Raw genomic sequence first — 24,862 nt, forward strand, 5'->3', positions numbered from 1 at the left:
AAAAGCTCACAACAGTTGAAATCATACTGGAACACCATTTGTATATCTCCTCTCAGAAAACCCGCATTCGGCCACTTTTGTGATCATTGTGTACCGTAAAGGAAAATGGAACGGATTCCCACTACGTGAGATAAAGAGAAGAACACGCATTGACCTCTGCGCCAGTGCCTGGCACAGGGCTCCTGAGATCCCGGTACATCCCTCAGGGACAATTTACACCAGCAGGTGGCCAGCCAGGGACAGAAGCTTGGAATCTTGAGCATCCCCGTCACTCTCCAGACAAGAGAGGGGCTGGAAATGGAGCTAACGAGGGACCATGCCTCTGTGAGGAAGCCTCCATAATATCCCAAAGTACGGGGTTCAGGGAGCTCCCAGGTGGGGGACACCTATGCACACTCCAGTTCCACGGGGCTGGAAGCTAGTGCACTCAGGACCCTACCCGTTTCTTCATGTGGCTGCCCACCTGCGTCCTTTCTCACTCCTTCAACAAAATGGTAAACATAGTGTGTCCCTAAGTTCTGGGAGCCACCCCAGCCCATTAATCGAACCTGAGGAGGAGGTCGCGGGAACCCCCGACCTATAGCTGGTTGGTCAGAAGCACGGCTGGGACTGGTGTCTGAGAGAAGAGGCAGTCTTGCTGGGTCTGACGCCATCTCTGGGGGGGGGGGTGGTGTCAGAACTGAGTCCAGTGGCCAGACACCAAGCCGGTGTCGTGAACTGCATGCTGGTGTGGGGGGCACCACCCCAACGGGCACTCGGTGCTCAGAACCAATTTACCCACCAAGCCCACAAAGACACCTAAAGCCTCCCTCCGGAGCTCAGAGCCCCACCCACGTTTCTTCTACGTGTGACGCGCCAATCAGACAGCCACCACCAGCCCAAGACGGCAGTCAGCCCGGAAGTCAAGGAAACCGACCTTTCCACGTAACTGGACATTCAGGCCAGGCAGCTGTGATGCCAAGAGACGGACAGGTCATCCCCTCAAAGGTCCCCTAGGGCAACTGTGCAGGAGAACTAACTGCACTGACAGAATGTTCTAGGCCCACACTGTGCAATACACGTGTGGCTGCTGGCATCGGAAATGTGGCCAGTGGGACGGAGGACCCAAGTCTGTGGTTTCATTCATTCTAGTTCATCGACACCTAGGGAGCCCTGAAGTGTAGCAGGCTGGGGAGGGGGGACCTGAGTGGCTGAGGGCAGTGGCCCGAGACAAAACCGTAAGGACAGCCGTCAAGCAAAGAGCAAGCCAGCCCTGGGGCAGGAGTGTGCTGCCAGCCCTCTGCGCACACTTTCTGAGCCAGCAGAGAAACCATAGGAAGACACAGATGGCTGACACTGGATGGTGCACAGCAGGGGCCAGCAGAGGGAGACCCCCAACAGGCCTTACCTACAACGACAACCAGGTGGACTCGAGCTGGCTTCTAGGGGGACAGGGCAGAAGAGCCCCCTCCTCACCGGCTGCTTTCAATGCCACCTGCAGACTCACCTGTCTACCCTGCACCTGACTGACGAGGCGACAGAAGGCACTAGGAAGGAGGCCTCGTGCCTGGCAGTTCCAATAAGCCCCCTCGGAGGCTCCCCGGGGGTGAGGGGTCGGAAGCTTCCAAACTCCGTGCAGCCCAGGGAAGGGCGCTGTCCGCACGGGCCCGAGCTGGGACTCAGACGGAATTGTCAGGGCCTCCCCGCTGGGTGCAGGGAGCCCCCACGCTGGCCGGTGCTGAGCCCGGCCCCCACAGCCCGTCTCCACGGGGGTGGGGAGGCAGGACTCCCCGGCAGGCCTGTCACGGCCCACCCTGGCATTCTTACCACATCCTGCAGGTGCGGGGATAGTCCTCGTTCCTCGAGCTCACGCCCACGGGCAACACAAACGGCTGCCCCTGCCCGGAGTGGGCGGGCTGCTCAGGAGCAGGCGCAGCCGCAGCCGCGGCCTCTCCGTCCCCAGGCGCCCCGACCTTCTCAGCAGGCGGCTCCACAATGGGCTGGGCAGGGCCCCGCTGGGGCTCCCGGGGGCTCTGCCGGCCACGGCCCTCACCGTCCTCGAGCCCGTTCTCCTGCTGCTGTTGTTCCTGGCGCACCTGCTCCCGAACCTCCAGGACGATGCGGGAGAGCTCATTGAAGTTGCGGAGGCTCTCCACATCAGGCAGCTGGATGCGGTGCATGAGGTCGATCTCGACAGTCTGCTGCCCGGCAGGGATGTTGGGGTCACCCTGAGGAGCGAACATGCGGCCATCAGCAGAGACACACTGTGTGTGGTTTCCTGCCTAGATCACACCTCTGGCCCAATCAGCTCACTCTAGCGTTCCCACTGACTTAGCAGCATCCCTTCTGAAGAGTATTTTAGAAGCCCTTAAAAAATATGTGCCCACAGCAGGCACCCCCATCTGTGAAGGGATCTTTGAAAATAGGGGCTAACAGAACCTGAGTGACCTCAAGAGATGCACAGACACCCAGCATAGTGGCTCATGTGCACTTGAGCCCTCCAGGTATAAAAACCTCCCCATTCTAGAACACTGGGGCTTAGGGAAGGGCACAGACCCTCCCAGGGCCAGGCAGCAGGGCCAGACCTGAACCTGTCTGCCTAGAACACAAACGCTCCTGACCCTGAACCTGGGAGACCCTCCAGGCCCTACAGCTCCACTAGGGGCCCCAGTGCTGGGCTCTGCACACAAGGAGCCTTCCCAGAGCACAGGGACCCTGGCCAATCGAGGTCCAAGAGCATAGCTCCGTGAGCACAAAGAACAGGCATTGCTCCCCAGGACACGTTAGTGCATCTGGCAGAAACACACCCCAGCTATGCAAATGACAGGTGAGCACAGTGTGGATGGTGCCCCTGGAGCAGGCCTAATGGCCAACTGGTTCGAGACCCCCATTCAGCTCAACAACCCTCCGACTGTGTTCCTCAGCTGCTGAGGCCAGGATGGCATCGGGAGCCTGTGTAATAATGCAGGAGGTCTCTGCACCTTACACCCATCAGAGGACCTCACAGAGCCACAGTCCCAGGCCCCTCCCCCACTGAATCAGAATCTCCAGGGCCCAGCATCAGGGTTTCTTCAACAGCCCCAGGGGTTCAGTGTGTGGCCAGGACTGAGAGCCATGGGAAAAGCCACCTTGGAAATGCTCCAAATCCCCTGGAGGTCTTGTGAAATACAAATCCTACTTCAATGGGTCTGGGTGGGACCTGACAATCTGCATTCCCAGCAAACTCCCCAGCGCAGGGGTGCCACGGGTCCAGAGCCCACTGTGAGTAGCTGGGGTGCAGCCCGAGTCAGGCTACCGCACAGCCAATCAGACTGAGTTTACAGAGCGGGGCCCGCCAGGGTAGCACCCGGACTCACCGTGATCTTCGTGCCCCTGGCACGCTTCCCATGGAAGCTGAGCATGACGATCTCCAGGCCGTGGCTGCCGTAGGTGCCTTTGAAGAGGCCGGGTCTGATGAGGTCATCCGGGTGGCTGGGCGGGAGGTAGATGCGGCGGTAGGTCAGGCAGTTGCTGTGGGGGGAAGGGGAGGCATGAGAGCAGCTCGGCGGGCAGGCAAAAGTACAGAGCTCACTCACCTCCCTGCAGCGTGAGGAACGGCAGACAGGGCAGGGTAGCCTAGAACAGCCAGGCTGAGCTTCCTGCCAGGCCAGGGGGGAGCGGAGGCACCCCACATTCCTGAGCCACAATCACCCGTCCTCAAAACACTTGCAGGGCACATCTCACACCTTGTCTGGAATTCCAACAGGGCTGAACAGGGGCGCACGTTCGCTCTACCAGCACCACAAGGGAACTGGGGCAGGCAGCACTCTCCAAAGAGAAGCGGATGTCGCCCCTGCTCCGTCACCCTGGCACAGGAACCCCGGAGACCGAGAAAGGGATGTTCACTGCACAAGGGACTATTTAAATGGGTCATGGGGACAGGGCATGGGGCGGAGGCCAAGGCAGGAAGCGCAGCTAAGAGAGGAGGTGCCCCCCGGCAGACATGGGGAAACCACCCTGAGGCTCCAGCACACAGGCCAGGCTCATGATGATAGATCAGACAGAAAACAGACACCAAAGCAGGGCAGCGGGGGGCGGGGGGGGGCAGAGGGGGGACAGAGACTGTGCTCACAGGACCCACAGAGGGGACCGCACTTACTCGTACTGACTGGTGTAGATAAACTTCATCAGGATGAGCTCCTGCATGTGCTCGTGGAAGATGTCCTCCAGTGTCCGCCCCCATTCTTCCCTCAGCCACGTTCGGAATTCCTTCCAAGAGAGCACAGGTCGTGAAAACCACCACGATGCGCATGGAGGACTGCTCGCTGTGGCACTAAGTGGGTAAAAGCAGTACTCCTGGGGCGCCTGGGCAGCTCAGTAGTTGAGCGTCTGCCCTCGGCTCAGGTCACGGTCCCGGGGTCCCGGGATCGAGCCCCACGCCAGGCTCCCTGCTCCGCGGTGAGTCTGCTTCTCTCTCTCTCTCTCCCTCTGCCTGCCTCTCTGCCTACTTGTGCTCTCTCTCCATCAAAAAAATAAAATTAAAAAAAAAAAAAAAAGCCGCACCCTTATAGCTGGGGTGATGCCCTGGGCATAGCGTCACCGGGGTCCCAGCAGGGTGGACAAGATGGAGAAGACTGGGCAAGAGGAGGGGGCTACCACACTTTGGTCCCCGAGTCCCTGACCTCCTTCCTGTGAAGCTCAGCCACCAAAGGAAAGTGAAGGGCTCTGGTCCCCACTTTCCCAGAGCACACAGACCCAGACTTCAACAGGCAACAGGGACCATGGGGTCCCTTCAGCCCGTGTCCAGAGCTCCTAGGTAGCAGCCACATGAGCCTCACTTCTGTGGCCACCAACAGGACATGTGGTGTCTACACCGAGCCTGGTTCTGGGGCTTCTAGGAAAGCGGGAGCACAGCAGGACTCTTGTGGCTAACTCCTGTGCCGGTCACACTGGCCAGAACTGCCTTCTGCTACTGCCAATGAAGAACAAGACAGGTGTACAGCGGGGCAGGGGGTGGTGATGGGGAGGTGCCTTCATAGCTACATTACACGTTCAGAAAGTTCATTTGTGAAAAGGGAGCTTTTATAAACACTGCATCCTCAAAGCTCATTCATTATGGGATCAAACAATGTGAAGGATAGTTAGTGCTTAATAGCTTGATTCTGCACATTTAACCGAACTAACCCATCACTCCAAGTTCCTAGCTCAATATACTGTTTCTAATGACCATCCAGAGTTAGTTCTACAAACAGAAACAAAAGCGATTTAACCACAACAAAGCAAGAGAGCTATAATCTTTCAGTTGCTTTCCTCTGTTCCCTGCCCAAACTCTGGCCACACACAGAAACCCCTCACTGCAGTGACTGAAGCACACAGTTACAGGGCCACAAGCTCATTATGCACAAATCAACTGAAAGCTTCTATACCAGCGGCACGAAGTTGGAAAATGAAAAATTTTAAGTCCTATCTCCAGCAGCCTCAGACAACATGTGACTTGGGAATACACATTAGAAAGTATGTGCAGGACCCCTACTCTGACAGCCGCAGGACCGCCAGAAGAAAACGGAGACACCTCCACGATACGGGTGCCCAAGGACCAGAGGACCAAGTACCAAGCCAGCAATTCTCTCCAAAGGCATCTATGGATTCAATGCCATGGCAGAGTCCCAGTCCCACCAGGGTCTCTGTACAAACAGATAAGCCGATTCTGAAATTCACATGGAACTGAAAAGAACCTACAACGTCCAAAGCAATCTTGCAAAAGAACAAAGCTGGAGGAACCGCACCAGTTCATGGTATGACTTACTATAAAGCTGTAGTGATCAAGACAGTAGTACAAACATCAGGGTCAACAAATACACCAACGGAATGAAACAGAGAGCCCAGAAACAGACCCATCTATCTTGTCAGCTGCTTTCCGACAAATACATCCAATCCACCCAATGGGAAGTGGAAAGTCTCTTCCACAAATGATGCTCCAATGACTGGACATCCACACGGAAAAAAGGACCACAATCCCTGCCTCACACCACACACAAGAAATAATCCGAGATGGGCCACAGACCCAAACACAACATGAAGCTACCAAACTTCTGAAGAGAAGACTCTGCAGCTTAGGGATAGGCAAACTCTTTTAAGACACCAAAAACAATAATCATAAAAGAAAAAACTTGACAAATTAGACTTCACCTCAAAACCTTCCACTCAAATGGAGTAAGGCCCTAAAAAAATCAAACAGATAACAAAAAGATAAAAATGGAAGTGAGCTAATACAACAAGTAGGGATTTTATGTTACCACGGTGAGTAATCAGACTTGAGCTAAATACCATGAGGCTGGCTTGTACGGAGTCATAATCTTATTTACTTTGCAAGAAAAGGTCAGTCATTAGAAATACCAACCAGACCCAATTACTCAGAGCAAAGACCTTTGAGATATGTTCATTATGAAATTATCTCATGAGCTACGCATGCACAAGGAGAAACACAGGGGCCCAGAACATACACAAGAATAATATTTACCCAGAGCTTGCTCACCAGGTGCTGGCACTACATAATCATCTCCTCCATCTGCACACCAGTCCAGGAGACGGGTGCTCACACCTTTCCTGTTCTACAGAGGTATGGGGTCACAGAGTTTGAGAAACCCTCCCCAAGTCACCCAGCTAGTAAGCAGCAGAATCAGAGCTACTCCCGAGCCCACGTGCTAAGGGGCCTTGTTTCCACCAGGGCCAAGAGGAAGGCCAGCAGGAGCAGAGGCGGCGGGGGCTCAGCCACCCTGGTGGGTGGTAAACGGGGACCAGCAAACTAACGACACATAACAAGAATCTGGAACATCTTCAGGGCCTTTTACCCGGCAATCCCATTTCTGTATGATCCAAAAACCAGGGAAGGTTTTTGCACAGAGTTCCAGCAGTAACACCTGGAGGCTCTCAGCCTGGCGCTAAGGCACTCACACACCCCGCCCTACTCAGTCCTCCAACCCCCGCAGGGCTCCACATTTCACAGATGAGGACTGAGGCTCTCAGAGAGCAAGTCACCCAAGCAGAAGGTCAGGAGCGGGGAGCACAAACCCCGTGTCTGACCGCAGGAGAGCAGTTATACTCACGCAATCACCCTACGGATGACGGATGGAACAGTGCTTTAAAAATAAAGATTATAAAGAATTCTAATGAGCCTGGAAAATATTTCTGGAAGAGCTAAAAAGCTTAAAAGAAAAAAAAAAGACCCAAATTAGATGGAGTTAGATCCCAGTTACATAAACAAAATTCGGAGAACAAGAAGGGATGACGGAGGACGGGTGTGGGGGCTGCTCCCGGGTGGGGCTCCCACAACTGCGTGTTTGATGGTGAGAAGGTATCATTTCAGTACATGAGACAAAGAAACAAAAGCAACTTGTGTCCAGTCAAGGAGTCTGCATGACCAAGTGCAGAGCGCGCCATGAGTGGGGCCAGCAGAAGCCCGCAGCCTGGTCAGGAGGGACAAGGGACGCCCACAGCATCGCAGGGGTGGGGCCTGGCCGTCCTCACTCCTTCCTCTCTTCCCTGTCTCTGCTCCTCCTCGCAGGCCCCAGTTCTGCAAAAGCCTCAGGCTGGGGGGCTGGGCAGGCACAGGGTGGGCAGGGAAGATGGCAGCTGGGCCTTGCCATCACCTGTGAAGGAGACCAGGGAGGACGAGCCTGGGTAGGCCTGAGGGCCTGCCCTGCTCACAGGAACCCAGGAGAGGGGCTGCAGTGTGCAAAGCACAGAGGTCACCCGGAGGCATCGTGAGGGGCAGGCCAAGGGCACTGCAGCCTGAGACATCAGATCACACCACGGCAGTCTGGACTTGGCATTCAAAGGTGGACGTGGCAGCAGAAACCTCGGGACGGGAGCTGGGTGTGAGCAGTGGGAGGGCTGGTGAGCAAGACACGGTGCATCAGCCAGAGACCTGCAGGGCGGCTGTGGCCTTCACAGGGGAACGGCGGGAGACTCACTGGTTCCTTCACGGGCAGCACTTCTCAGACAGCACGGCCGGCAGAGGGGGACCGCCAGGGCATCCCCCACAAGCTCTCACAGTGCCACTCAGGGTGGAGGACAGTGCAGCACCAGGCCAGCCCCTGGGGGCATGAGAGGATCCCCCGCCCCCATCCCGCCCAGGAGACCGCTCGCCGCCCTGTTCCCCTGCTAGCCCTGTTGGCCGCCAGGATCCCTCCATCCCCTGTGGCCCCAGGATTTTACATGCCCATCAGCCACCAGAGCACAGGACAACCAGAGCGCGCAGCTCAGCGCTTCACCTCGGTGTGCAGAGCTATCAGGAACATGGCGATATCCCCCCACGGCCTGTCTTCTCTCCCTGGGGCCTGAAGCCATTCCCCTGGGGCTGAAAGACTCCACAAGAAAGTGAAGACATTTCTGGCTGACTCCTGAACGGGCAGGAGACCCTGTCCCCACATGGCTGAAGGGAGAGACGGGGGGAGGGACAGAGAGAAAAGCCGGCGAGTGACCGCGGGCAGCTGAGGGACGAAGTGACCGCAGGGCCACACAGCAAGTTCTCCCTCTGCTCTGCCCGGTGGCACAGCATCTCCCCAACGGGCTCGGCAGGGGAAGACAGACACCTCTGACCACATAAAAATTAAAAACAAGAAAACTCCTGGAAAAAAATATACCATAAATTAAACTAAAAGACAAAAACAGGAGGAAGAATACTTGCAACTTACACCTGAAAGATTGGGTTCTCTAATATGAAAAAAAAGCTCCTACAAATCAACTAGAAACATACCAGCACCAGGGAGAGCAACCTCGAGAAACCCTTAGCCAGGCCCCTAACCTCAGCCTCGGGCACGGTCGTGGTCGCAGAAACGCAAACTGACGCCACAGTCCCGAGACCAGCAAAGCGTTGCTCCCACCCAGCGTGCACGTGTTCTTAAGAGTTTCCCCAAAGGACTTGGGTTAGTACTTTTATAATCAGAAAAAATACCATTCCACTTCAAAATCACACAGACGCGGCTTACAAGACCTTTTTCTGATCCCAGCATATGTATTTCCAGAAATACACTATCTGGCCTTTTTGAGGTCCACAGCTGAGGTGTCTATTCTCAGAAAACACGTTGACCTTTTTCACTGAAACGCGGACTAGAGCACTCACCTGTATGTCATGTGTGTGACTACGTGCAGGCTTCAACAACAGTGTTGTGAATGAAAAATGCACCATCACCTTCACAGGCCGTGTATGTGAGAAAACAGGGCCTCATCTACCTCCAGAGGATTCCAGTGAGCACCTGTGTGCACTCTTCAGACACAGACATGCGTGCGTATGAATTTACCTTACACCTCCCTGCAATTCTCTGGCTAACAGGGAAGTTGCCGGACTCAGAACTTGAGAAATACACAGCTATTAAATAAATGTAAGTTCAATGAGCATCCTACATTTTAAAAGTTCAAGTTTTTCTTAAGAATGTTTTGAAACAGCAGTATGACTTGGCTCCTCAGAAAAGGAAAACTCAAAGGCAATGTGAAAGTATCCGTGCAAATAAAAGGAAGTCCTAAGAAGCTTGCGGGTGTGGCTCCGAGGCAGGCTTCCGTGCTGCACTGCCAAGACCTGGAAATCTCAGCCACCAGGCCCGTCTGTGGGGAGAACACAGAGGCTCCAAAAAAGCCCCCTGGTCTCCATGCAAACTCACACCCAAGAAGAAATCTCCAGCAGCACACGGACACTCTCACCAAAGGGGCGAAAGAGAGCCAATCAGAGGGAACGATTTCTCTGGGGCTCGTTTGTTCCGAGGGGCGGCAGGGAATGAAAGCCTGTGTGCATGGACACGTACACAGGATGTCCTGACGCAAAGGTCAGACGCACACATTGGGATGAACCAGGGGAGACGGCCCTTCATTGGGGGCACACTGGAGATGTCAAACCATTCAACCTCACAGCTGCGCCATGTGAACAGAAGGGGGACAGGCTCACCTCCTGCCTCCCGCCAGACATCCTGTGGTGGTCAGTCTGGTTGCACTTGGTGGAGAACTCGTCCTTCTTCACAATCTTGAGCGTTCACCACAAAGGAGAGGGGAGCGAGTCAGTCATGGGCGGCACGACCAACCTGTCCCGCACCGACAGATCCCATATGTGTACGGAAGCCCAAGACGCCACCGAACCTCAGCCAGTCCAAGAAGGGAACTCAGCCACCCTGAGCACGCACTTCCTTCTCAGGGGAAGGGGCATGTGCGTCTTCCCAGGAGGACATCTTACAGCAGGAAAAGGGCTGGTGCTTTCGTCGTGTGTTAGGGAACACACGTGCTGATTGGGACGGCTGTCTGCTGAACCATTATCAGAGAGCGGAGTGTCTTATTCCAAGTTTATACTCTTGCAAAGAGGAAACCAGGGAGCAGTGAGGAATCACGACAAAAACAACAATCAGTTTCACCCGAACGCAGAATCCCGGGGGGGGGGGGGGGCTCAGCTAGTGAGTCTCTGAAGGGCTGCATCACAACACCCGCATGTCGCTAACACACCCCGGAGTGGGACTGCGCCCCCACTTCCTCCCATGTTCACTGCTTGGTGTGGACACAGGTCTGCAGCTGGGATACCACAGCCACTCAGCCAGCACCCCCACCCAGGCTGCCACCGGGTCCGGGGAGGACAAAGAGCCCTAGCCCCTTGCCTGCACATGGCTGCCACGCCTCAGGGAGCCCCGAGCACTCACCTGAATGTGGCCGTTGTGGGGCCCTCTGTGGCCATACATGCACTCCACCGTGGCAGACTTTCTCTCCATCAGGTGGACTCTGAACAGGGGCTTGAATCGCATTGGGTCGTCCACATGAGGGTCATGGGGAGGCAGGTACATCCAGCCAATGATGAACAAGCCATCCACCTGCGGGGAGGAGAAAGGGCACAAGTCCACAGAAGGCTCAGGATGAGGTACCAAAGGAGAAGGTGCCCACGCTAACCTGTCCGCAAGAACCACCCTTGTCCCCGCACGGCAGCCCCACTGAGACTCTCGGGGCCAGGGAACACTGTGGTGCCCTCATCTAGCACACCACAACAAGCATGGCCCATCTACCAAGTGCGTGTTAATTAAAAGTAGTTATCGACTGTAAACAGGGTGACTGTCGTTGATAACACTGCATCAACACTGAGATCTTTTTTTTTTTTTAAGATTTTATTTACTTATTTGACACAGAGACACACAGTGAAAGAGGGAACACAAGCAGGGGGAGTGGGAGAGGGAGAAGCAGGCTTCCTGAGGAGCAGGGAGCCAGACAGAGGGCTCGATCCCAGGACCCTGGGACCATGACCTGAGCCGAAGGCAGACACTTAACGACTGAGCCACCCAGGCACTCCAACACTGAGATCTTCTAAGAGAGTAGAACTTAAATGTTTTCACCAAAAGAGAGAATGAAAATGTGAAGTGGTAGACATGCTGATCCTAGACAGCAGGAACCCTTGCACAAAGTGTACAAATACCAATCACCGAGACGTACTTGTCACGCACCTTACAATTTTACCTGTGCACCATTCCTCAATAAACCTGAAAATAAAGGGATACATGCCTACACCATTATTTACAAAAGCAAGATACGGAAACAGCCGAAGTGCCCATCGACAGGTAAATGGATAAAGAAGATGTGGTGTGTATATACCATGAAATACTACTCAATCATCAGAAAGGATGAAACCGTGCCATTTGCAACGACATGGATGGAGCTAGAGACTATTATGCTAAGTAGAATAAATCAAAGACAAATACATAGGATTTCACTCATACATGGAATTTAAGAAACAAAACCAACAAAAGTAGCAGAAACAGAAGGATAAATACAGGGAACAAAAAGATGAGTGCCGGGGTGAGGGGTACAGGCCACACGGGCGAAGGGGAGGGAGAGGGACAGGCTCCCAGTTGCGCGATGAATAGGTCACAGGAATAAGATGCGCTTGTGAGCACAGCGTCCAGACTGTGTCACGCAGCTGAAACTCACGCAGCATCGTGTCAGCTACGCTTCAGTAAAAAATAAATTCTGAAAGAAAAAATAAGTAGATTTTGTTTAAAAACAGGAAGGAAAAAAAGGTAGTTCAACCTAAACATAAAGGCAAGCCTTTTGAAGAGAAGGGCCAGCTCTGAAAGTGAAGGGAAAGACCAGATGACACTAGAAAGAAGCAGGAGGCCCCCAGTCGGCCCCTGGCCCACCAGAAACGGGGGGCTGCTTCCCGGCAGCAGAGACCTGCGAGGCACACAGATGCCACGTGAGGGCTGCTGCAGACTTGGTTCCAAGCAAGCCTCGTGCAAAGCAGCTCTGCAGCCCTCGGGGAGACAGATGTGGACCAGGCTTCAGGCCGCGTCGGGCGTGACGTCCCCACCACGTCTGTACGGCGGGGGAGGGACAAGGCCCACGTGCAGAGAAACACCCACGTTCTTTAAAGATCCACATGGAAGTATGAACAGACGAAATGGCATGGGCCTGGCATCTGCTTTGAAATGCCTGAAAATCAGAAGCAAAGGGAGGAGGCAGGTGCTGTGGGCTTGCCGCCCTCGACAACAGAGGGCGACCACGCTGCCATCACTCTTCCAGTGCACGCAACATGGTGGCCGCGGCGGAGGCAGGGTCAGAGCAACAAGGTCAGAGCGATGAGGTGGCCGCGGCAGAGACAGGGTCAGAGCGACAAGGTGGCCGCGGCGGAGACAGGGTCAGAGCAACGAGGTGAGAGCAACGAGATGGCCGTGGCGGAGATGGGGTCAGAGCACGAGGGGGCCGTGGCGGAGACAGGGTCAGAGCAACGGGGTCAGAGCGACGTGATGGCCGCGGTGGAGACGGGGTCAGAGCACGAGGTGGCCGCGGTGGAGACGGGGTCAGAGCAACGGGGTCAGAGCGACGTGATGGCCGCGGCGGAGACGGGGTGTGAGCAACGGGGTCAGAGCACGAGGTGGCCGCGGCAGAGACGGGGTCAGAGTGGGGAGTGGTCCCCAGGCACAGCACGCCACACATTCCCCAAGGCCGGAAGGCCAGCCTGTAGTCAGGGGAGACTGGGTGCCCAGTGGCCGGCTCTGGCTCACCCATTTCTGTGGCGATCCGATCCAATCCGACCTGATCCAACGAGGGCGAGCTGGCCCTGTTCTGTCATGGCTCCATTTTCCCCTAATTAACCCCTGCTTTCAGAAGCTGCAATTTTTTTTTTAACTCTATTAATCACTACCAGTAAGAAAAACAATTATCACCCTCCCTGCCTAAAGCGTGGAAGGCAGCCTGCCCACGCGGGGAGCAGTCTGGCTGGTCCTGTGAGGAACATTCTAAATCCAAGGCTTTCCCCAGGGATGTTAAACATAAACATAAAGTATTTAACACTTTCTCCACACAGAACATGAAGCAATATTTATCCCTGCCCAAAACCCCACCTGGTAAGCAAAACACAGAGTAAAAGAGCACCCAGAGTCCCCGCGGGGCCCACACGAGGCGAGCTCAGAACGGCCCACACCAAGGCCCCGACGTGCCGTCTGAGAAGACGTGCTCACGGCCGGTCCCGTGGTCTAGGGATTCCGGTCCTCCGAGGGTGTGTGCAACCAGGGGGAGAAGCAAGATCAGAAAACCAGCGCTCCCCAAGGGGCACCAGACTTCATTCCCAGTGAAGCATCAGCGGCAACGACATGGGGGCCAGGCACCGAGACACCCCCCAGCCCCGGGGCTTCTGTGAAGAGAGCACATAGCAAGCTCGAGGAGGACGGACACACTGCAGAGCCTCAGTAAAGTGCCACATCCTACGATACAGATGCCCGTAAAGCACTAAAAATGAGCAGCTACCTTTGAAAACATGACAGGCAAGGGACTGAACAGCATCTAAAAATGAGACCGCAAGACTTTTCTCCTGCCTAGAACCCAGGGGCTTAGGCCAACCAGCCCCACCTGCTGACACCAGCTGTCTGCACACACCACAGTTTAAATGCTGCCTGAAGACATCAGGGAACATGCACAGTGGCCCCAAGACGAGAACCGAGAGCCTAAAATCAAGGGACAGGCCTGAAGGGGGCAGAGCCTCCCACCCCTTTGCCCCAGGTCCCTGACCGCTGGTGGCCGGACAGAGGGGTGGCTGGGCGCTGGAACCCCCAGGGCTGCCGCAGAGGCCAGCGCGCTAGGGCAGGATCCCAAAGAAGCAGGCCCCAGAGTGTATACAGCTCTGCCCTCGAGGCACCTTCTGGATCCCAACCCATGAGGGGCGGGGGATAGAGAAGCCAAGCAGAAGGTGGCTGCTAAGAGGCCAAGCAGCCAGGAGAGGGACCAGCGGTATCCCTGGCTCGCTAGGGGAAATGCAGGCCCTGGAGAGCAGGAGGTGCCCAGCCCTCAGGGGACACTCTGTGGACGGGGCCACCAGGGACGAGATCGGCGCTCACCACACCTGGTCAGGGCAAGGCGCTCTGCTGGCTGTGACCCCAGGCCAGAGGCCAGGCACCCTCGTGGGGGCAGCGGCATCCACGGCTACGTGTGCGGGCACGCCAGCAGCCAACTGCCATGCCCGAAAATCCCGAGGAAAAAGAAAGACTGTAAGCTGAACCGGAGATCACATACTTTAAAGGAACTTTGACTGATATATTCAAGAAGACACAATAAGAAGGAAAACAAAGGTCACCAAAAAAAAAAAAAAAAAAAAAATGAGGCCAGACTTACATCCTGGCCATAGTAGAGTAATGGGACTGCTGTGAGCCCCAAGGTGATCGCGGACAACAGGCCACACAGGGCTGTCAACCCAGAGAAGAGAAATAAGAGGTCACCCCTGCCATCCCCTGGATTCCTGCCAGAGGCACCTTCCAGACCCCGGGGCTCAGAGGGGGCCAGGCAGAAGCAGGCAGTGTTCTAACTTGAGCGAACAGAGATCAGAGTTCAAGGAGGCTGGCGGGGCTGGAGTAGAAAGGAGGGAGCCATGCAGAGACAGAGCCCAAGGATCTGCCAAGGGGCCCAGGTTCCAACCACTCACCGAGCCCAGTACAGGCTGGGCAGCGTGCTGGACCATCCAGCTCCAAGCAGCCAGGGACGGGAGTCTTCAAGGAACCCCCAGGGCATGGAGGGAGAACCCCCAGCACTGGGACCTTAGACAAAGAGCTACAGCACATCCCTAAGAGACCCAGTGGTCTTCAACGAACACCCTATCCAGCTGATCAGCCCGACCCCATTTGAGGGAAGGGACCCATCCAGCTCGTAACTCCTTAACAACAATGTCCACCATCACAGGGAAAAGAGCAGGCGTGCAGGGGACAGGAAAAGGGCAGACAGCCAGAGTCAGGAAGACAAGGCAGCTGAAACCAGAAATACTGTGGTCTCTCAGCAGCAGCCTGGCCAGGAGAGCCCCTCACGGGACCTCAGTCAGGCTGATGGCAGGACAGAGCGCCTGCCTCCAAGGCAGCCCCCACTCCCGCCAGGCAGACTGTCCCCTCTGGTCCTCTTCTGCTGGCCCTGGCCCCCATGTTCCCCACACTGGTGACGGTTACCGGGACCATGGCTCTCAGTTCATCAGCCCTTCCGGCCTTCGGTGAGCCCGACACTCGGAAGGCGGAGAGCAGTGCTTCTGGGGCCTGACCCTTGCGGTCTGTGTGATGAGGTGCCCGTGATTAGATTCGGGTCAGGTACTTTGGCAGGAGATCCAGAGAAGTGGGGCTGTGTGCTTCACATGAAACCAGGAGGGGCCTGAGGTCAGAGTCCTACTGCCGGTTAGTTAACATGGATCACTGAGATGGGTGCTGTTGGCCACATCTCTCCCCAGTAAGGCCCCTCTCCCGCCCTGTAATCCTGATTGCCAAGTAACGGCCCCCAAAGAAGTCCACGTCCTAAACCCTAGAACCTGTGCACATCATCACCTTACACGGCAAAAAAAGGATTTTACAGATGTGAAGTTGAGGATCTTCAGAGGATTCTGGCTCATCCAGGCGGGCCCTAAAAACCATCACTTGTACCCCTCTAAGAGGGAGGCAGACAGAGGTCTGAGACACACAGAGGGGAGAGGCCACACTGAGGATGGAGGCAGAGGTAGGAGGGGTGTGGCCACAGCCAAGGGCTGCCTGGGCCCTGCAGCTGGAAGAGGCAGGAGGACCCTTCTCTGGAGTCTTCAGAGGAAGCATGGTGACCCTTGATCTCAGCCCAGGAATACGTACTGGGACGTCGGGCACACTGAGGACATCGGGCACACTGACGGAGGACGTCAGGAAAATATGGACTGAGGAGGTCGGGAACACTGACAGGACACCGGGCACAATGAGGACGTCAGGCACACTGAAGATGTCGGGCTTCCGTAAGAGCGAAAGAATACATTTCTGTTGTTTTATGCCACCCGGTTTGTGGTCACTGGTATGGCGGCCCCTGGAAGCTACAACAGTAAGTGATAAGGGATCTGTGGGGAGATGCTCTCAGATGGTGGAAATACGGTTTCCCCAAAAAGTGCCCACCGTTGGTGCTCCCACCCATCAAGGACGCTGGCCTGACCCCAGTATTACTATGGTGGGTGGGAAAAGATTTAAAACCAGGGCCTCCTAGCCCCACTTTCAGACTTCGCTCTGAGGCCCAGCCTGGTCCCAAGGCCGCCATGGCTGCTGGGTGACACACTCTGACACGGCACCCCGGCGTGCCTCCCAGGCCGCTGAACTGCGTCTTCCTCACAGGGCAAGCGCTCACACACGTCAGTGGAACAACAGAAGGCGCACAGGGAGAGTCACAGCTGGGGTGCGCCCAGGGCTCAGCGATGGGGCACCTGCTATGATTCCATGTGACCCCGAGGGCCAGAGGGTGAGCGCCCAAGGCTCCCAGGAGTCCTCATTTACAACAAACTAGTGCACGACCCAAAACTAGAGTGTCCCACAGGCGTGAGCGCAAGGGCCCAAGGTGTCCAGGAGGCAGGGACCAGGCTATGGGAGGGAAGATGCCCTCGAGGCAACCAGTGGCTCATCACTACGAAGTCCAGGGACGCAGCGAGAAGGCTGAGAACCAATTACCGAAGAGCCTCTGGCCCCTCACAATGGCCATGCCGTCACGCAGGCGACAGTGGGCTTGCCCCTCTGGTTGAAGCGGGTGAAGGCCCACGCACCGCGCTCTTGGACTTACCACCACGTTCAGCAGTCCTCCGTAGGGCCCGATGTCTGGCTGCCACAGCCCCAGAATGTGCCTGTACCGATGGAGCACTACAGGGAGAGAAAGAGAGCAGGTCTTCATGCTGCAGCCGGCCAGTCTGCGCTCCACAGTGACACAGGGGAAGGGCGAGACCAGGAACCGGGAACTGCAGACAAACCACTCATGGCGGCTGGGAACAGAGCCTTGGACATAAATACGGATTTCAGCAGACTGCTTAAAGAGTTTCCAAAGAATTCTAAGTGGAAAGAAGGAAAATGTCTTTCAAAACCATAATAAAAGAGACAACAGGGCCACTTTGAAACCCAGGCTCTAAGTGGCCAGTGCCAATGACACTGCCTTGAAAGACACGGAGTGAGCACCCTTGTAAAGTGGTGAGCCTCCCATCAGTGAGGGAGTCAGACACAGGGACACCGCTTTCCTAGGGACTAAGGCAGACGGGGACTAGATTTTTATAACACTGGGACACTGGCATCTGTTCATGCGGTGTGTCTATAAAGCAATTAGACTAAAAATTGTCACTAGAGTGAACTGCTCACTCTGCTGAGCACACGGGCCCAACAGCCCTGTCCCGGCAACAGGTGCCACCCGTGACCCATGACAACACATCTGGTCCCACACTATTCTGGGTGTACCTGTGAGGGTGTTTCCAGATAAGATTAGCATTTAAATCAGTGCACTGAGTAAAGCTGATTGCCCTCCCTGGTGTGGTGGGCCTTGTCCAATCAGTTGATAGCTGGAAAAAAAAGGCTTTTCCACAAGCAGGGAGTGCCTGCCTATGTGAGCTGGGACATCAGTCTTTTCTAACTTAGGACTTGAAATGGAAACAGGGATTCTTCCAACGTGTCGAGCCTACCAGATTTCAGACCCCAGCTACACCCTTGGCTCCCCTGGGTCTCCAGCTTACTGATGGCAGATCTTGGACCTTTTCAGCCTATATTAACTGTGGGACCCAATTCTTTATGATAAATTCATCTAAAGAAACTGGTTCTATTTGTCTGGTGAACCCTGGCGAATACACAGTGGAAGCCAGGGATGGGCTGGAGCACCGGCGCTGCAGGATCACACCATTCCGCGGGAAGGGAGCCCCAGCCAGCAGGGCCAAGTGGGACCCAGAGACGAAGATGGGATGGCAGCCATCAGGTCTCCACCTTGGTCCGGGGTACAGGGACGAGGAAAGTGAGGCCAGAAGCAGCTCAGGCCTCTCAAGTGTGCCGGCAACCACTGATACCCGAGGAACCTAGGGTACACAGCCTAGGAACACAGGTTTCTAACAAGCGTGTACTGCCTCCCAGACACCTGCCATTCATCCTGTGTGCAATGTTCTGAGTTGGTTTACAAGATGCAAAGTAAATTCAGTCTGGTTATCTTATGGTCATACCCTGACAGGTTTTGCATTTAATAAGCAAGCAATAATAAGCAGGACCAGGAACGCTAAGCAAATAATGAACTCCAAACAGTGACATGTACACTCAAGGGTTTAGGGGTAAAATGTGATAGTATCTGGCACTTACTTTAAAATGTATCAAAAAATAAGGTGGAATGATGGAGAGATGGCAGATGAACAGCTATGTGATAATAAAGTGTTGCTGAGGGTTGTAGGATCTGGTGATGGTAAGTGGGTGTTTGCTCCATAATCCCCTCCATTTTTTTTTTGGTAGATTTTTAAATTTTCATGCTAAAATACTGGAGAATAAAATAAATGGGCCCATTCAGCATGACCATCCCCTCTTATCTCCCTCTGCCCCCTAGCTCCCAGCTTGCCTGCTAGCGATGGTCTGGTTCTTTCCAAGTCAGTCTTACGATCTCAGGCCCCCTGGACTGCTCAAAGAACATGCGAGACTCTTGGAAATTTTGACAGGAGAGTTCCCTGTTCTGCTTTAAAGGGTACAGCCCTTTGAATTAAAAACGCTGCCTCCCATCTGTCTGCTTGGAGGGGTAGCACTCTCTGGATGTATAAGCTCTGCACGTGTTAGAAAAATCATTGTGCCCTTCATGGCTTTTGCTAACACAACACTGACTCGCTCAGCCTGGGACCACCCTCATAACAGTCCAAGAAAGAGTCGGAGACCAGCATCGCCCGCCGGCCTGCAAGCAGGTAACCTCTGAGCTAACCCCTGGGAGGGACAAGCCATTTCCTCATGCAAATGTAAGGTCTGTGTTTTAGGACAGACACTTTAAAAACTACAAGCATCCAGAACAGAGTCCAGCATGAGCCCAGGGTGCCTCCAGACTGAAAGTGTCCACCTGAGTCACACAAAAACTGGGTGTCCATACCAGGAGGGGGGCCATGTTCAGAGTTACCTTCTAATGCCCGGGGCCCTGCTGGGAAGGCCAGCCCCTGAACAATACAAGGAGTGTGCACATGTTCACGCATTTTCCCTCATGCTCCCACTGGACCTTCTGCCTGACCCTGCACGGGTAGAGGAAGGGCCTGGCTGAGACGTCCTGGAGCAAGGCACTCCCCAGACCCAATGGGGCTTCTCACCTGCAGAAGACCCCCAGCTCAAAGAGCCCTCCCCACAATGTTTCCAAACAGCCGCTGAACACGGTCAGGAGAGGAGAACAGGATCAGGTTACAGAGACTGGGCAGGGGACCTGAGACATGGAGGCAACTGTGTTAGACCCCTCAGGTGCTTTACTGTCATGGGCTTTAGGACACTGCAGAACTTCGGTTCACGGGCAGAGCCTCAACAAGAGAGAATCCATGACAATCGAGAAAACACCACTACTTTAGCCACACAAGGCAGGACGCAGACCTTTCAGAATAATTCGTATTTATTCCAAACAAGGCAGCTCGCAGGCTGCTCCAACCACTGGTCCCCAAGGTCAGTGTGGCCGTATTCAGAAAAACATTCTCAGCTCAAGACACCCCTGTTCCCCAAAATGGGGGAAATCATCTGAGCTGGCTAAGGGACCGCTCAGCTCAAGTGCTAGCGGGAAAACGCCCCATCCTAGTCAGTGCCAGTGAATTCCCATCTGCCAACAGGAAGGCCACTTAAGAAGGCAAGCGGGAAACTCCTGGCACATTAGACAACAAAGAGCAAGCCCAAAAGATCCGACTGTCCTCGGCACAGCGTGGGCTGGGAGCTGGCTCTCTTCCCCAGCAGTCCGCAGGCAGCTGCGGTGGTCCTCACGCAGGACAGCCGGCCCTCCACTAGCACGGCCCTCAGTCGTTCCTGAACCGACACATCTGAGGCTGCAGGGCAGGGGTTTCGGGTGATGGGTGTTCCCACCCGTGACTCTTGTCCAAAAGATTATCGTAAAGGCAACTAATATATCTCCTGCCACTTGCTAGTAGCTTCTGGTAAATGAAAACAAAATCAGAGGAGGAGACATGTCCAAACTCATTTCACCAGGCCACAATGACCCCAATACCAAAACAAGGAGGCCAGAAGGACAGAGAACTACAGGCCAGTATCCCTGATGAATGCGGATGCAAAAAATCCTTAACAAAATACAAGCAGATCCCACTCAACAGTACATTAAAAGGATCACTGACCACAATCAAATGGGATTTATCCTAGGGATAAGTGGTTCAACATCCACAAATCAATGTAGTAACAGCACCTTAACATAATGAAGGATAGAAATCATATGTCCTAGGGACGCCTGGGTGGCTCAGTCGGTTAAGTGTCTGCCTTTGGCTCGGGTCATGGTCCTAGGGTCCTGGGATCAAGTCCCGCATCAGGCTCTCTGCTCAGCGGGGAGCCTGCATTTCCCTCTGCCTGTTGCACTCTCTCCCTCTCTCTCTGACAAATGGATAAATGAAATCTTTAAAAAAAAAAAATCGTATGTCCTCAATAGATGCAGAAAGAGCATTTGATACAATTCAGTAACTACTTATAATAAAAAACTCTCAACAAAGGTCTAGAAGGAACATTCTGCAACATAATAAAGGCCATACATGAGAAAGCCCCGCTAACATCATACTCAACGGGGAAAAGCTGAGAGCTTCCCCTCTAAGGTCAGAACAAGGCAGGATGCCCACCATGCGTCAAGTGGCAGGATACAGAATCAACATCCAGAACAGGATCAGGAACACCATCCCACAGGCTCCAGGAATTTGGCCAGGTAATTGGCAGGTGGTCTCCCTCTCCCAGATGCACTTCCCGCCGGTGCCCTCTGACCTCTCTAGGAGCACCCACCTGTTTCTAGACTTCCCAGTGGTCTCCCCCTTCCTCAGGACACCTTGTGTGTTCTTGGCCCCACCTGGCAGACTGGACTCTGGAGGAGCCTTCCCATCAGACTCTACCTGTGCAGCCAAACACCCCGTCACCTATGCCCAAGCATTAAAAGTGGCCTACCCATCTCCTCACCAGTGGTGCGCAATGTTCCACCAAACTCCCTGTATCTACTAGAGCTATCTGGAGCACCACCAGAATTCTAGATGGGAACCTCAAAACCCAGAGCCCTGTGGTCACAGATAGTTACTATCAATTCACACACAAGGACATGTGTTAGCTACGTCATTAACACAACACATTCTCCCGAGATGCTCCCAACGCCTTAAAGACACGGACTACTATCAGGCAACAACATGCAGCCTGATTAAAAAAAAAAAAAAAAAATGAGCAAAAGTGACACAGCCGAAGCAGCTCATGTGGGGCCACAAAGCTCCTCAAAGGTTAGCTTTAGATGGGCTGACCTGCCTCTCCCTGGGACAGTGTCTTTGGCTTGAGGCTGCTGAGCCTGAGACCAGAGAGACCAGGGAACCAGGGAACACGGGGTCTCAAGAGCTCCAGGAATAGGGCAAGTGGATAAGGGAGACAAAAACAGTGCCAGGTCCCAAGGTCCTCACACGCCAGTCATCACGGTGGACATTTCTGGAAGGCTGGGCGGGATGAGGCCCCTTTGCTCACTGACTACTAACCGGGAGGGTGGGTCAATCTAGGACAAAATGTGCTAGAGGTAACTTCCAAGAGGGTTCAGGAAGAACCCAATTCATGCCTTCTGACTCCCCCTGACCCACCCGACCCCCTTGACAGCTCAGCGAGCTCCTCACGCCTGCTCGTTCACCCTCCCGACGAGCCCCGCGGTCACCAGTCTCTACTCCAGCAGTTCAGCTCTGGGCCTGATGACACGAACAAGGTGGGCATTGTCAGGAGCTGTGCCCAGTCCTTGCACACACCCAAAAGCAGGCTAACTTCGTCCACGAATCTCTGCACTGACGCCAGGATGGTCTCCACGGGACCAGCAAACACACTCCGGCTGCTTGTCCACAGTCTGACGGGGGTTAGGAATGATCCCCTAAGCGCCTCTATTTCCTCTGCTCCCACAGGTTTTGTTAGAAATTGTGCATCTACGAGACTCAGGAGCGGGTCTGCTCTAGGCAGGCGACACAGACACTTGGAGGGTTCAGAGGGATGGGAGTAACGAGGGAGTAGGGCCGTGTGCTTCCAGGAATGTAAAAACGCCTTTTAGGGCAGGCAGGTATGTGTGATGTCTTCTTGACAACAAACATTCACTTTCCACCTCAGCTCAACCTAACAGAGAGCAGAGATGTGTGCGACACGGCTCAGGGAAATTTCTAGACCCAAGTAATGCCAATCGGGAGCGGAATCCGGTTCTAAATAATCAAGTGCTTCTACTCACTTCTGCCCAGTGTGGGTCCACTGTATGATTTTTTTTTTTTAATTCACATATGCTGTAACGATGTGACTAATGAAATCTAGAAACAAAACACATTTAATTTTGGAGAAGTGTTTTAAGACTTCTACCCTGTCCTCTCCCCTCAGCCTCAATAGACGGCAAATATTAAAATGTGTACCAACAGGGGCGCCTGGGTGGCTCAGTTGCTGAGCATCTGCCTCTGGCTCAGGCCATGATCCCCGGGTCCTGGGATCGAACCCCACATCGGGCTCCCTGCTCCACGGGAAGCCTGTTCTCCCTCTGCCACTCCCCCTGCTTGTGTTCCCTCTCTGGCTGTCTATCAAATAAATAAAATCTTTAATAGAAAAAAAAAAAACGTGGTCTTGTTGGTACTACCCAAGAACCCCAAAGCTGCTGAGGAATCCCGGCCCACGTGTGCAGCCGACCCAGGGCCACGGCTCAGCTGTGGCCTCGGCTGTGGCTGAGCCACGGAAAACAGCCAAGGTAAGAAACAGCAAAAGCCAAGGAGGGCAGCTCGCTCTTAACACCCAAGCAGTCCTCGTGCCCGGAGTTAGAGGTCCCTCTCCATGCAGCTTCTCGGCCGTGCTCGCCCGCAAATGCCAAAGCCAGCAGGAGGTACGTACGGCAGGTGTAAACATCTCTGTACTCCATGTGCTCGTAATCGGGAAGAATTTTCATGAAACGTCCCGACTTCACGCGAGGGTTTATACCTGAACAGACACAGCAGGGAAAGGATAAAGATGGCTCTGCTTCCAGGACAGTATGAACAGTTCCCAGGACTCAACACCCTCCCTCCCTGACAACGGACACTTCCCATTACAGCCCCCAGAAAAGTCAGGGTGCAAGCGTTTGCCAGGGGTGACCGGTCTTCCTTTACCCAATGGAGCCACACCAGAAACTCATGAAGGCGGGCAAGCTCGGGACCCTCCTCTCTTGATGGCCACAGATTAAGGGAGCACATGGAGGTGGGAGAGCCGAGGCTGTGGCTGGGGCACATTTCGGGGATCACTTGGAGAACCCCTGTGCCCGAGTCCGAGCTCTCCTTTGCCTGGTGCACACCTGGCGTTCTCCTCGATCTCTGCGGCATGTGTGTTTTGTTTCTGATGAAGGGCGATGTTGGCCTGCCTCCTAATTCAGGCCTCCTCCCTCCTGAACCCATCTATGCCAGGAACCAACCTTGATTTTCCTCCACAACCCATTCCAGAAGCTAAGTAATTTTCTCCTCAATAAGGTCTTCAGAGCAAACTCACAAAAACACTGCTCCTGCATTGTGAACGTGAAAACTGAAGCTGGCTCTGACCGGGTCAGATGCAACACTTCCGGACACTGAATAAGGTAATCATTCCCCGGTTTTTGCAACCATTTTTAGGGGGTCAAGATTCAGCGGTGAAAAGGAATCTCCAGATGTCCTCCTGCACCTGCCCATGTCCCCAGCATTCCAGACGCACAGGCGAGCACGTTCACCTCACCCTGGCCCCGTCCCTTCTCCCTCGCCCACCCGCAGCTTACCCCCGGCCACGCCATCTGCTGCTCACGGTTACTGCCCACCTGCCTGCCCACCTGTGCTCCACAGGACAGCGTAACTGAGCGGAGCTCCGTGGGGGCCTTATTCCCACATCTGCCCCCACACCTGGCAGGTGTCAGCACCTGCCTTCCTCCAGGTGCTGTTTGGAATGCTTACTCCTAAACTCCTAAAGAACTCTGCCTTCAAGTGGCTTTCAGGTGATACTGTCCAAAGACCTAACAAACTCAAGCAGTCCGTTGATAAAAACTTGACATGGTGGATACTCCTAGAAACCAGCTGACCGTCCAGAAAAGTCAGGACACTGTGTTTTATGTGCACATGCACGGAGATTGTTGTGGATGGAACACCAATGCTGAGAGCCAGCCTAAGTCCCTCCAATTCCAAGCTCTGGTTGGACTTAAGATCCTGAGCTCTGGGCAAGCACGAGGAACCAAGGGTGGAGCCAGGGCCATGTGGGCACCCACAGAATGAAGGGTGGGAGGCAGGGGGCAGGACCGGCGTTCTGCCTCTGGAATCTGGGTTTTGCAGGGTTCAGAGCAGCACTGTTCTGGCTGCGGAGAGGAGAAGACAGGAAGGGGTCAGGCTTTCTGGACATGCGGCCACCAGAGCCCCCTAGACCCGCGTCCCCTGGGACGGTGGAAGGTGGAGCGGAGCCAAGAGAAGAAAGCAAGTCCGAGCACGCACAGGGAAGGAGGA

At 54.5% G+C, this 24,862-nt stretch overlaps 1 protein-coding gene across 4 annotated transcripts in view; it reads right to left on the reverse strand.

Annotated features, from left to right (window-relative positions):
• Nucleotides 1-24,862, reverse strand: part of FBXO31 (F-box protein 31) — a 41,550-nt gene that overhangs the window by 2,651 nt on the left and 14,037 nt on the right. The window contains exons 3-9 of one of the 4 annotated variants that reach the window (XM_073882375.1): nt 23,265-23,351; nt 17,005-17,081; nt 10,635-10,802; nt 9,899-9,973; nt 4,118-4,227; nt 3,336-3,489; nt 1,807-2,207 (exon numbers count right to left, since the gene is read on the reverse strand). In XM_073882375.1, coding sequence (XP_073738476.1) covers nt 1,807-2,207; nt 3,336-3,489; nt 4,118-4,227; nt 9,899-9,973; nt 10,635-10,802; nt 17,005-17,081; nt 23,265-23,351 — 1,072 coding nt within the window. Of the gene's footprint in view, nt 1-1,806; nt 2,208-3,335; nt 3,490-4,117; nt 4,228-9,898; nt 9,974-10,634; nt 10,803-16,061; nt 16,960-17,004; nt 17,082-23,264; nt 23,352-24,862 lie in introns of those variants that run through there. The other 3 variants (XM_025860537.2, XM_073882376.1, XM_025860540.2) reach the window with 3 other exon arrangements.

The sequence above is a fragment of the Callorhinus ursinus genome, unplaced genomic scaffold, assembly GCF_003265705.2.
Source record: "Callorhinus ursinus isolate GAN/ISIS: 27379988/994484 unplaced genomic scaffold, GSC_fseal_2.0 scaffold46, whole genome shotgun sequence".
NCBI classification, from domain to species: Eukaryota; Metazoa; Chordata; class Mammalia; order Carnivora; family Otariidae; genus Callorhinus; species Callorhinus ursinus.